The 12,381-nt window shown below is 65.8% G+C and overlaps 1 protein-coding gene across 8 annotated transcripts in view; it reads right to left on the bottom strand.

Annotated features, from left to right (window-relative positions):
- The window catches only part of NFATC1 (nuclear factor of activated T cells 1), a 96,679-nt gene extending 87,445 nt beyond the window's left edge, over positions 1–9,234 (bottom strand). For 4 of the 8 annotated variants that reach the window (XM_072758144.1, XM_072758145.1, XM_072758146.1 and 1 more), the window contains exon 1: positions 8,797–9,234. In XM_072758144.1, coding sequence (XP_072614245.1) covers positions 8,797–8,923 — 127 coding nt within the window. In that variant the 5' untranslated portion in view covers positions 8,924–9,234. Of the gene's footprint in view, positions 1–4,494; positions 4,764–8,796 lie in introns of those variants that run through there. The other 4 variants (XM_025997776.2, XM_025997777.2, XM_072758147.1 and 1 more) reach the window with 1 other exon arrangement.
- Between the last annotated feature and the right edge of the window lie 3,147 nt (positions 9,235–12,381).

Genomic DNA, 12,381 nt, shown 5'->3' with positions numbered 1-12,381 from the left:
ACGATACTAAATCCTGTTCATCCCCTAAAAACACAACCTGCATGTCTTGGTTCCCAGATGTCCACCCGGGCAAGGCGCCTGGGGCCTCGAGGATGGGCACTTCGGGGACACAGGATGCAGGTAGCACCTAGGCCACTCCAGCCCTTGGGCTAATTCACAGCACACTTGGCACAAGGGTTTCACCTCGTTCTCAGAAAATTTATTTCAGAACCAATTTTGTCATTTCTCATCAACTAGGAGAAGGTATGCCCGCATCCTTTCTCCTGGCACTGATAGTGCCTGGGCCTCCCCACACTGTTCCACTCATACCAGCAGGTGCACCAGGTGAGCTCCCTTCGGGTCCACCCACTGAGCCGGTCCCACCCGGCCTCTCCTCTGGGGCACGTGCTGGCCTCGAACCACAAGACACAAAGCTGGACATTGAAGCCCAGGAGCCGCGACAGCCGGTCCATCCTTGCCGGGGGCACCGAGAGCCACCAGGCAGTGGGATGCTCATTTCCCAGGGAGTGGAAACAAAACAAAACCACAACTTGAAACACACTCCAGGCCTGGAGCTCGCTGCGGGCGCCGTATATGCGCAGCACCCAGGGGCGCTCAGTACACGGGGCTGGGGCTGCCCATCGACCTGCGTTGGACAAGAAACCTGCGGCCTGAGAACGGCCCCTCCCGGCAGCACCCCCACTGCCCGGCCCACAAACAGGCACACCTGCCTCTCGTAGGGCCCTGGGTCCAGCCTGGTGCCCTCGGGGGTGTCCCCACGGTACCCACTCCCACCACCCCTGGGGGTGTCCCCACAGTCCCTGCACACTATTTGTCACCTCAGGCCGCCACGCTCATTCCCCGTTTTTAAGGAATTAAACATCTGCGTGTCGTCAGAGATCGTGTCACTCAGACAAGGACACAGGTCTAACACGTCCTGGGACAATAACCACCAGGTGGAACAGGCCTGGAACCCTGGGACAAACCGCAGAGGACGGCGGCCCCGCAGGCTGAGTGCGGCCCCTGAGCTCCTGCCTGGACACCCTGGGACAACCAGTGTCCCCTGTCACCGTCCCAGTGCTGAGCGTGGACAAAGTCCCTCCAGAGACGAGCCCTTTCTTGTGGCCCTGAGGTGCTGCCTGCGCCCCGACGTCCAGCCCCGGCGTCCAGCTCCCACCTGAGGCCCGGCCAACTTCCTCCGAGTTGCCAGGGCGACGACAGCAGACAGCAAGCCTGAGCCCCAGCCTGTGGGAAGCAGGGCCACGCCCGCCTCCCGGCCACCGACAGGCCGCTATTTCCTGAGAGCCCCAGGACGGCTTCCGGGTGCCTGCTCATGGCTCGGGGAGGGGGCTCCTGCCCAGGGGACGGCCCACGGCCTTGGGGACACAAGGAGGCCCCGGGACCCCACACAACCCCGTGTCCAGCCCTGTGGCCGGTCAGTTCTGCGTGAAGCATGGTTAGCACCACGCCTGGCGAGCCCTCAGGAAAGAGGGAGCTCCAGTCCCCAAAGCGGGTGGGCGCTGGGACCCCGGGAGCTCGCAGGCTGCGGGCGGGGGTCTGTCCACGTCCCTGCGCCATCCCCTATGAGGCTGTTACCCTGCCTCACAGCCCAACTCACAGGCACTCGGTCACTTGTTCATACCCAGGCTCATTCCAGAAACAACGTGAAGCCCTTTGCATGGCCCTGAAAGGCTGGAGAACCTAACTGATCATCTAATACCTAATAATTAGGACGTGGTTACAAACGCTACAACCAAGAAGAGGGGGCTTCGCTCCTAGTCAAACCCTGGCAGCAACCACAGGTGCCCCCAGCAGATGGCAGGTCCATAAACCCGGTCCGTCCGCCCCAGGGACACAGTCAGCCCTCAGCGGGAAGCCCATGGGCCCTGAGGTGACGCGGAGGGATCCTGAGGGCACATGGCTAAGAGGAATGTGATCCTGACCCCAGGACGTTCTGGGAAAGGCAGAACTGTGGAGATGGTGCAGACCTGGGGTGGCTGGAGCTGGCAGGGTGAGAAGGATGGGGGATGGGGGTCATAGAGGGTCCAGGGCAGCACACAGACCCCGTGTGACGCAGGGACCGTCATGCGACCATACACGTGTGCAATCCCGCAGCATGCGCAGGCGGCCCTGGGCGAGCCCGAATGTGCACCATGGCCTGTGGGTGATAAGGACGAGTCGGGCAGGAACAGGTGCCTTACCCTGCGCAGGTGTTAGGGACAGGGCAGGGGGTCTCGGGGAGTTCGCCTATCTTCCTCTCGACTCTGCCGTGAGCCTAAAACCACTTCTCAAAAATAATCTTAATAAAACATGAATACCACTCACAAAAATATGTTAAAAAAGGAATGTTTTCTAGCCACTTCTAGCACAAGACTCGGGAAAGAGCCCCTTCTCTGCTCATCCTCCTCCACACCGCCAGTGGCCTCCCTTCCCACCAAGCCTGGTACGGGCGGAGACCCAGGTGCCCAGTCTGGAGGCCTTCCTGCAGGAGGCTGTCTGGGGCTGTGTGCCTCTGGGGGCAGGGCTGGGGCATCCATGCAGCCCTCAGGATGTTACTGGAGCTGAATTCGGGGGGCACAATGGCGGTGGCGAGGCCCTCCCGGATCTGGGCACCCCAGCCGCAGAAGTCCCCCTTCCAGCAGCGCAGCACCCAAGGACCGGAAATGGCCGAGGCCCTGAGCGTCCAGGACCGGCCTTCACGGCCGCGCGGGCCCCATGTTTGCCCCGTGCCTCTCCTCAAAGACCCGCTCATCGATGGAACCCAAGGGATGAGGATGTGAGGGCCGGCTCCCCAGCAGCACCACAGGAGGCCGGACCCAAGCGAGGGCCCAGAAGGCCTCAGAGAGCACTGCTCCCAACCCCTTCCAGCGGTCACCAGGGCTCCTGCCAACCGCAGAGGCTGGGGACCCCCCCAGAAGACGAAGATGGGGTACAGAGAACAGAGTGCAGGCAGCCTCTGCCTGGTTGGAACGCTTATTTTTTAAAAATGAACAGGACGTTACAGTTTTTAAAAGAGGGGTGGTGAGTGACATGGAAAATATTATACAATCATCACAGACGCGGTCGCGTGCGTGCCAAGTGTGCTGCGGTCAGCTTCCTCCCTGCGCGCCACGTGGGCAGGACGGGGTGGGGGCCGGGCGCCCTGCAGCGGGGTCCCTGCCCCCCCCAGCCCGCCAGCCGGTGCCCCAGGAGCCATAGCCCCACACGGGAGCACCCACTCCTGCAGGCTGAAGGTTTCCACAGTTGTTTGTTTAACGGAAACCTTTTTGCACGGAAGAGAAAATGAAAGAGAAGAAGGCTGTGTGCCCCGAGGGCTACGTCTGGGAGTCTGGGAGTCTGGGAGGGGGTGGGTGGAGTGGAGGTCTGGGGGGGCCTGGCCCCTGCCCTCTGGCCACAGCCGGCTGAGCACCACCTGTCCCGCTGTGGCCGCCAAGTCCCAGGCCTTGGACACTCCTGTGGCCAGGCGTAAGCAGCACACTGCCACTCCAGCCACCCAGCCCCCCGCCCCCGCCCTGCCACAGGGGGCGCTCCACACACCCCACCCCTGAGCGCTGGCCACCCGCACCCCTGCTCCCTACCCTGCACCGCTGTCAGCAGGGGCACCGCCTCCCTTCCCCCCCCCCCCGCCCCCCGCCCTGCGCCAGCCCCTCTGACTTCACTCTGGTTCCTGCCCACCCCAGGTCCAGACCCCTGCGCTCTTGAGGGTGGGCTGCATCCCTGATCCTATGCCCCAGGCCCCTGCACCCCAACCTAATACCCCCCACCCCTCTGCACCCTGACAACACACCTCCGAACCATACTCTTGGTCATGTATCCTCTGGGGCCGTGTACCCCATACCCTGTACCCCAGGCCTCTACATCCCCTGACTCTGCACCCCTGGGGCTCCTGCACCCCAATCCAACACCCCTCTCCTGTACCCCCCTGCACCTCAGAACTGTGCTCTTGGCCTTGTACCCCTCCCCGAGCCCCTGCACCCCCCAGTCCTGTACCCCTGGGGTCTCTGCACCCCCCCAGTTCTATACCACCAGGGCCCTTGCACCCCCTGAGTCCTGTACCACCAGGGCCATTGAACCCCCCGAGTCCTGTGCCCCCCCCAGCCTGCATGCCCCCAGCCCTGCACCCCATACCCTGCACCCCTGGAGCCCTACACCCCAGGCCCCTGCATCCTTTGACTCTGTACCCCTGGGGGTTCTTGCACTCCAACCCAACACCCCACCTTGCACCTCAGAACTGTGCTCTTGGCCCTGTACCACCCTCCCTGGGGTCCCTGCACCCCCCAATCCTGTAGCCCAGAGTCCCTGCACCCCCCCAGTCCTGTCCCCGGGGCCGTGTACCCCCCACCCTGCACACCCCCAGCCCTGCACCCCAACCCAACACGCCCCTGAAACCCCTGACCTGGGGGCCCCTTTACCTGCCCCTTGCACCTCCGTGGCCCGCACCCCCGGAGCCCCGCATCCCGAGGGCCCTGCACCCCTCGCCGGCCCCTCCCGGCCCCAGGCCCCCCGCGGACCCACCTGGGGCAGCGGCGGTGCCCTCGTCGCTCTGGTTAAACTCGAAAAGGAAGTCGAAGTCGAACTCCTGGTTCTGCTCCAGCCCCGTCATGCTGGGATGGGCGGGGGGCTGGGGTCAGCGGAGGGGGCGGGGCGCGGGGCGCGGGGTCAAGGTCCGCCGGGTCAGCCCGGGTCCTGGCCTAGTCCGGGGGCCTCGTCCCCGTCCCGTGGAGGCCGGGGCCTGGGTGGAGGCCGGGGTCGGGGTCGGGGCCGGGGTCGGGGCCGGGGTCGGGGCCCAGAACGTGGCCCCGGCCGCGGGCACCTGTGGTTGCGCCGCGGGCTCCGCTGCGCCGGGCGCCGGGCCGCGTCCCGGGGTAACGTGACTCCCGCCCCCGCCCCCCCCCCCCGTGTTTCCGGGTTGACATAAACAAGCCGCTCGCCGGCCGCGGCTTCCGAGTTTTAAATAAACTCTCCGGGCAGCCCGGGCGCACGCGGCCCTCCCGCGTCCCCCGCTCCCCTCCCGCGCCCGGGGTCCCTGTGCGCGCCGGCGGCCTGGGCGGAGGGTGGGGGCCCTGTGCGCCCCCGCGGTCGGGGGAGGGGGCGGGGACCCTGTGCGCCCCCGCGGTCGGGGGAGGGTGGGGGCCCTGTGCGCCCCCGCGGTCGGGGGAGGGGGCGGGGACCCTGTGCGCCCCCGCGGTCGGGGGAGGGGGCGGGGACCCTGTGCGCCCCCGCGGTCGGGGGAGGGGGCGGGGACCCTGTGCGCCCCCGCGGCCTGGGCGGAGGGTGGGGGCCCTGTGCGCCCCCGCGGCCTGGGCGGAGGGTGGGGGCCCTGTGCGCCCCCGCGGCCTGGGGAGGGGGCGGGGTCCGCGTGCACCCAGGCTGCCCGGGGGAGGTGGGGGCGGGCCAAGAGCCCGCGGCGGGGACCCTCGCTGGCCCCCGCGCGGCCCGGGACACCATGTGGCGCAGGGATCACGGCAGGGTCCCAGAGAGTCGGCCCACTGAGTTTCTGTAAAAGTTCTTTAAAAAGCTCCCAAACCGAGAGCCTCCCTGGGGTAAGGATGTAGCGTCTGGGTCCCTGCCTGAGTCTACAACATGCGCGACCGCCCAAGGCGGTACGCCCAGCCCAAGGCCTACTGGCAGTGCAGGGACAGCAGGGCCTGCTTCCCTGGCTGCTCTGCTCCCGCCAGAAGGCCACTTTCCTCCCTGTCGCTGGGAAAGTGCAGCCCCCCTATTGTGAGTGCTCCCCCCTGCTCTGACTGCCCACAGTGACCAGCTGACCGCAGCCCCTTTGTGCTCTACCGTCTTCCCTACAAGCCAGCAGCCACCTGCCACCGTTTCTCCTCCGTGGTACCTCTGCTCGCTCATCCTGCTCCCTGGAGTCCACCCAGAGCTGCGCAGCTGAGAGCAGGGGGCTCTGGATCCCAGGCTGGGCTGCCGGGCAGTGTGGCCACGGCACACGGAAGGCAAGAGACATGTGGGCACTGTGTGTCCTTTCTCCCAGCTGTCTGCTCTGACTGTCCCCATGTGTGGACCTGCAGGGGACTTCATGGGACACTGAGATCCACCCATGGAGGGAACTCCCATGGAGAGAAGGGAGTGCCCTGAGCTGGTGTCTGCAAGTCTGCAGCTCACCACCACTGCCCTCTCTGCCCTGCAGGCCCTCTGGCCCCACAGGCGCTGCTTCCCCCTCCTCAAGCAAATAACCTGCAAGTCACGTGCCTCTACCCCAGGCTTGTCTCCCCTGCCCCTTTTCAGATGGCTGGTTTTCTCCAGTGATAAACTATGGTTCACTTTGGCCTGATTTAGTTTCTAATAATAGTCCTCACTTTGACATGGATGTTGGAGGGTTGTTGTGTTTTAACTTAGCTTTTTTTGCTGACCTTTGGGCAAACGAAGTCTGCTTCTATTGAGAAGCAACACTTCATTTTCTCTTTCCAGTTGTTTTCCCCGCTGCCACCTCTCATCCCCACCAAAAATTTAGATGGGCCCTCATGTAGTTTAGTCGCCAGCTTTTCGTTTGAGGGTTCGAGAGAGCGGGTGTGCACTTCCGCGTGCAGGTGTCCACTTAGTTCCCACCTGGCCGGGGCGGGACGGGGACGAGGCCCAGGCCCACTCTGTCCCCCACCTACTTTCAGATCCCTCAGCACAGGAGCCAGATGGCCAGGCCAGTTTTATAAAAGCTCCTCTTACCCCCCACCCCCACCCCACCCCCACCCCACCCCGTGCCTTTCAACTGGTAAATGGTTCAGAGCTATTTGCCAATTCAGCAGACACTCCTGTCCTGATGGAAATGTTTAGCTTGGCGCTTCCTCCTAGTGGCTGCGGGTGTTCACGGTGCACAGGGCTCCAACCCAGGGTGTGATAAAGCAGGGCCTCTTCTAATCTGGATTAGGGAACAAGGCTACGAAGTTAAGTGTTGGGAGAACAGAGTGAGCTTTGTTCTGCTCCGGAGAGCCCGCGGGCCTTCTGTGTGGAGCAACCCTGGAGTGGGTGGCTGGGTGGCTATGATTGAGGCCTTGCATTTCTCTGCATTCTCCACGCGGAAAAACAGGCACAGAGCCTTCAGAAACAACAGTGGCTAATGAGCTTCAACCCAGATGCTCATTAAACCACAGGGAAGTGCCGGGGAATCTCGCAGACTCTCACGCGGGCAGCTGATGCCTTAGTCAGGCCTCAGGGAGAGGACACATCATGTCCCCCGGCGCCCAGTGAGGCAGGCGCTGACCTGCAGGAGGCCGTGTCTCCCATCCCCTCAGCCTGGCTGCGCCAAGAGCTCCATCACACTCTCTGGCTGCCTAGTGGCAGCCTTCTGTGAAATGCCCCCCAGTCACCTTGTAGTCTCCAGGCACCACTGCACCTGGCCTGCTCCCTCTTCCCAGAGGCCCTTTCCAATGCACTCTCACCAGGAGGAAGCAGGAAGAATCAGCACCAGCCCAGAGATGGGGTTTCTACTTGTAAAAAAAGATTATTCCGGGATGGACCACTGACTCTTCAAGTAGACATTTGAGCTTTGAAAGACCCGCATTTTTTTTAAAGGCAGTGTTAAAAAAAATACATGTGCAGAGACTTTGAAAAAGGTGCCCAAGAAGTTAAGACCAAACCCTTGGCGCACTTTTAAAAAATTGCTCTAACAGCAGGAACTTGTCCCATAAATACTCCCTGATGCTTATGTTGAAATATTTCCTGAACTGGGATGAGATGGAGAAACATACCTCCTCCCTCACTGATACAAAACACAGAGGAAATGGCTGAGCACCCTCTATCAAGGGTACTGCCTGGGGCTCATCTGGGTCACCAACAAGTACCTCCCCAAAGCTGCCAGTCCTCGGAGAATGTGGCTCTGCAGCCATGGGCCCACTATGGGGATGGTGCCACCGGGGACGGTGCTGGATGTCTGCCCTTATAAAAAGAGGAGTCCCCACTACACACTGGCATCTTTGCCAACTTTGCTAAAATAATTTAAAAAAATACTTGGGCGCCGATGAGGTGTTTGGGAAGGTGTCTCCCCATTTCCCGGGCACATCTGCTGTTCTGATCCCTACTCAGGGTGCTGGTGGCTCCTGCTGGAGCCTGTCCTCAGACACCTGCAGGAGCATCCCCGTCAGGAGCTCCAGGCCGCAGGGCCAGGTGCTGGCTCCTGTAGGGCGGAGGGCAGGCATCCGGGGCCCTTGGCCCGACTCGGGAGGCAGGAGTGTTTTCGGGACACACACTTAGGCACCTTTGGGACCACAAACAAGCAGCTTGAAACTCGAGGGTCCCTTTAACACTGTCCTGAGCCACTTTCTACAGCTGAACTCCCGGCTGCAAGACTGCAAAATGGATTGAATTAGGGGCTGTGTCCACACTGTGCATCCGATGCCCTAGAGTTCTGCGGGCCGAGCTACCAGCAGGACGGCGCCGGTGGGGGTGGGGGCGGGGAAGGGCGCAGACCCCACCTCACGTCCTGGGCTGGTCTCCTAAGCCGCCAGGTGGCCTTGCCCCACTGGGGAAGAAACCGGCCACCTCCGTTCCCAACGAGCCCGCCAACACCGTCGAGCGAGCCCTACCCTCACCCGGTCCCGGCCGCCCGCGCCTGAGCTGAGCCTGTGCCACGACCCGCCGCCGGGCTGCGCGCAGCGCTGGGGAGAGGAGACACCTATTGGCAGGAGGGAGCGCAGGGAACCGAGGCTGCTCCGGGGAACACCAGGGGGACCCCGCTCCCCGGTTGGTGCCGCGCGCGCCCCTCGCGACGGCGGACCCCTCCCGGCGGCGGACCCCGGCCGGGCCCGCGCGCCCTCCCGGCCCGGCACCCGCGGGGGCCCGGGCGGGGGCGACCCGCCGGCCTACCTTCCTCCGCCGACTTCATGCTGCCGCCGGAGGGCGGCGCGGGCCCCAAACTTTCTCCGCTCCCGCAGACTGCAGCCGGAGGCCCGAGTGGAAACTTGGAAAGGACTGGAAAACTGGTACTTGGCATCCACGCGGCGGCGGCGGCGGCGGGGAGCGGGAGAGCGGGAGCGGGAGAGCGGGCGCTCGGCGCCGCCCCGGCCGGCCCTCCCGGGAACGCAGACGCCTGCCCCAGCGGGCGCGCCCGGCCCGGCCCGGCTCAGCACCGCGCGCCCCGGGGAAGTGTCATCGAGGGGCGTGCGCGGGCGGCCCGGCTGCGCCCTGGGCCCGGGCTGGTGGGCGCGGTGGCGGGCTCGGAAGCGTGCGCTCGCGCGCCCCGGTGCCCTCGCCCGGCCGCGGGATCCGGCGCGGTGACTGTGCCGGCGAGTTTGGAGTCCTCCGGGTCTCGCTCTGACGCAGGGCCGCGCTCTGCCTCCTGCCTTTTTAAAGCTGGAAAACACCTCCCCGCCTCCCCGCCGGCCCGGCCGCTCCCGCGCCCCCTCCCTGCCGTGACATCACGCCCCCGCCCGAGCCAGCGCAGGGCCCGGAGGAAAAGTCTGCGAGCACCGGCCCTCCCCGCTCCAGGCCGCTGCGCGCCCGGCCCGCTGGGCGCTCGGGGGCGGGCTGGGGGCGCTCGGGGGGCGGGCTGGGGGCGCACGGGGGCGGGCTGGGGGCGCTCGGGGGGCGGGCTGGGGGCGCACGGGGGCGAGCTGGGGGCGCTCGGGGGGCGGGCTGGGGGCGCTCGGGGGGCGGGCTGGGGGCGCTCGGGGGCGGCGGGGGCGCACGGGGGGCGGCGGGGGCGCTCGGGGGGCGGCGAGGGCGAGCGCGTAGGGCAGGGGCGCGCGGGGTGCGACCCGGGCGCAGAGGGAGCGCGGACCGGCCCGGACGCCGGGGTCCGCCGCGTCCTCGGGGAGTCACACTCGGCTGGGGTGAGGGGGCGGGGGAGCCGGAGACGGGGCGGCCGAGGAGCCCCGCATGCTGAAGTCATTATGTAAAGTCGCAGGCTTCCCCCGCTGTGGAAATTTGGAAAAGCGCTTCCACTGGCAGGCCCGAGAAAGGAAATTCCCATCCCGCTAAATTACTAACAGATTGCACGGCGGTCCCGGGACGTGGACTTATTGTCATTCTTACTCCGTAAATACCGGAGCGCCCCAGCCCGCCTGTTGCCTGCGCTCGCAGGGGGGGTCGGGGAGGAGCAGGGGCGCAGCCGCCGGCCGGGAAGGCGGGGGGGTGGGGGGACTCTGGGGTTTCCAGGCGGCGGGGGAGGGGTTTCGGGAAAGCCTCCCCAGCGCCCGCCGGTTCACTTTACACTTTCCTCGCCAACCCGCCTGCGTCTCGTCTGCGCAGCTCGGCGGCCAGGACCCGACCACGTTTTCGTGGTGGCCTCGGGTGAGGGGCTGGGGCGTCAGGGCGGCTAAAGTGTCTGCGGTGCAAAAGTCATAAATCCTTTGCGGTTTCAAATAACCCCAAAAGCGAAGTTGTGTCTGTCGCGGGTACCCGAGAGGCCTGCAGGACGCCGGTGGATGCCCCAGATGCCCCCACGGCCCGGGGCCCGGGGCGGGGGGGGTAACGTTTGACCCGTCGGCTGAGGCGCGCTGGCGAATCGGAACCGCATTAATAATAGGACGGGCCCAGCGGAAGCGGTGCCCGCGTCACTAGCGCCGGCTACGCGGGTACCCAGCGCGCCAGGGCCAGAACTGAAATCCCTCTTTCCACCCACGTCTTGGGCTGGGCGGCGTGGAGGGGCGGGGCCGCCGCGCGCCGCGGGTGTCCGGGTGGCGGTCAGGTGTCCGCACCTGTAGATCCGCTCCCGCGGGTGAACTGGGCCCAGGGAGAGGGTGCCCCGGGGGGATACCAAAGCTGGGGGGACCCCACGAGGATGCTGAACCTGGGAAGACCCCAGGAGGATGCCTGAGACCGGGGGAACCCCATCAGGATGCCTGAGGACAAGGGGACCCCACAAGGATGCTGAAGCTGGGGGACCCCACGAGGATGCCCGAGGCCGGGGGAACCCTATCAGGATGCCCCAGGCGGGCCCCGCCCTCCAGACGCAGAGGCGGGGGGGGGGGGGGGGGGGAGCGCGCGTCCTGCGTAGGAGGCCGCCAGGGGGCGCCAGGGCCGCCCCGCCCTCGCCCGCCCTCCCCCAGGTGGTGCGGCGGGAGCTGCTAGCGGCGCACCTGGGGCGGGGGCAGGAAGGTCTGGCAGGTCGGAGTGAGATGACTGGACCCTTGCCCTCCTGTCCGCCCCCCACTCATTCTCACGCGCGCCCGGCCGGACCTCCTGAACCTGGAGCCCAGCCCGCCCGACCCAGGGCGCCTCCTGCCCCTGCCCCTGCCCCTGCCCCCACCTCCCCACTCCCCTCCCCCTCTCCGGCCCTGCCGCCCTCCCCCCCTCTGCCTCCTCTCCCCGCCCCCCTCTTCCGCGTCCCCCGTCCCCCTCCCCGTCCCGAAGCGCTCCCTCCCGTCTGGTCTCAATGCCCTCCTTCTTCCCCGCCCGGTGACGGAATCCCCTTCTGTTTCCCTGTGTTTAATGCCGTTGCCGGGCCCACGGTGGCGCCGGGCCAGGGCGCAGGGAGTTCCGGAGGCAGCGGCGGCTCCAAGGCCCGCGCGCCCCCGTGTAGGCCCGGGGCGCTCCTGCGGCCACCGCGGGCCCCTGTGCGTCCGGGCCGCGGCCCCTGCGCCCCCTGCGCCCCTCGCGCCCTCAGCCTCCTCTGGGCCGTGTTTATAGCTGCTGCCCGAGAGACGCTACCCGGGTTTTATTTTAAGGGCTGGTGATGACTAACGAAGTTAAAAGGAGCTTAGGACAGAAAACAAGACTATTTTTAGGTGACTGTTGTTTCTGCGGATTATTGGGGCGAATACACCCAGAGGAGCTCACCATTCTCCAAGGCCCTCTGGCCGCTGGACCCTCGCTCCCGGAGCGCCCTGGACGTCCACCCACTCAGGCTCCTCTCCAGACGGGGATCCCGCAGCCTGGGCTCTGTGTCCAAGTTCCAGTGCTGTGGGCCGTCGGGGACTGGGTCAGGGGGCCCCCGGAGCTCAGGCCCTGTTGGAGTGCTCCCCGCCCACCCTGGGGGACCCTTGGGGTCAGGAGAGCCTCCCAGAGCTCAGGCCCTGCCGGAGTGAGCCCCATCTGCCCTGGGATGGGGTAGCTGGGATGTTCCATCCTCTGGAGCATCTGGGGCACCGCTGCAGGGTAGAGGCTCCTGGGCAACTGTCTCACTCCCCACTTTGCTCTTCCTGTTACTCAGCTGGGCAACCAGGTGCCACTTCTTGTGCCTCAGTTTCACCCCAGACATCTGCGAGTCAAGTGTGAGTGCTCCATTCTTGCCGGATGCATATGGGGAGCCATCCCAGGGGCCACTGAACCCCCTCCTGTAGGAACACTGAGCCTCCAGCTGCTCCCCAGGGGCAGATGTGCGAGCTTCCCGGCAGGTGAAGGTTCTAACCCACAGGGAGGAGACACCCAGGCAGGTGTGTTGGGGAAACTGACCCCTAGCCCGAGCACGGAGATCGGCGTTATTAGGGAATCAGAACCATGGAGCGGTTC

This window comes from Vulpes vulpes, chromosome 5 (assembly GCF_048418805.1).
Source record: "Vulpes vulpes isolate BD-2025 chromosome 5, VulVul3, whole genome shotgun sequence".
Classification (NCBI taxonomy): Eukaryota; Metazoa; Chordata; class Mammalia; order Carnivora; family Canidae; genus Vulpes; species Vulpes vulpes.
Note: the sequence above shows the minus strand (reverse complement) of the source record. Positions and strands in the feature narration are given on the sequence as shown.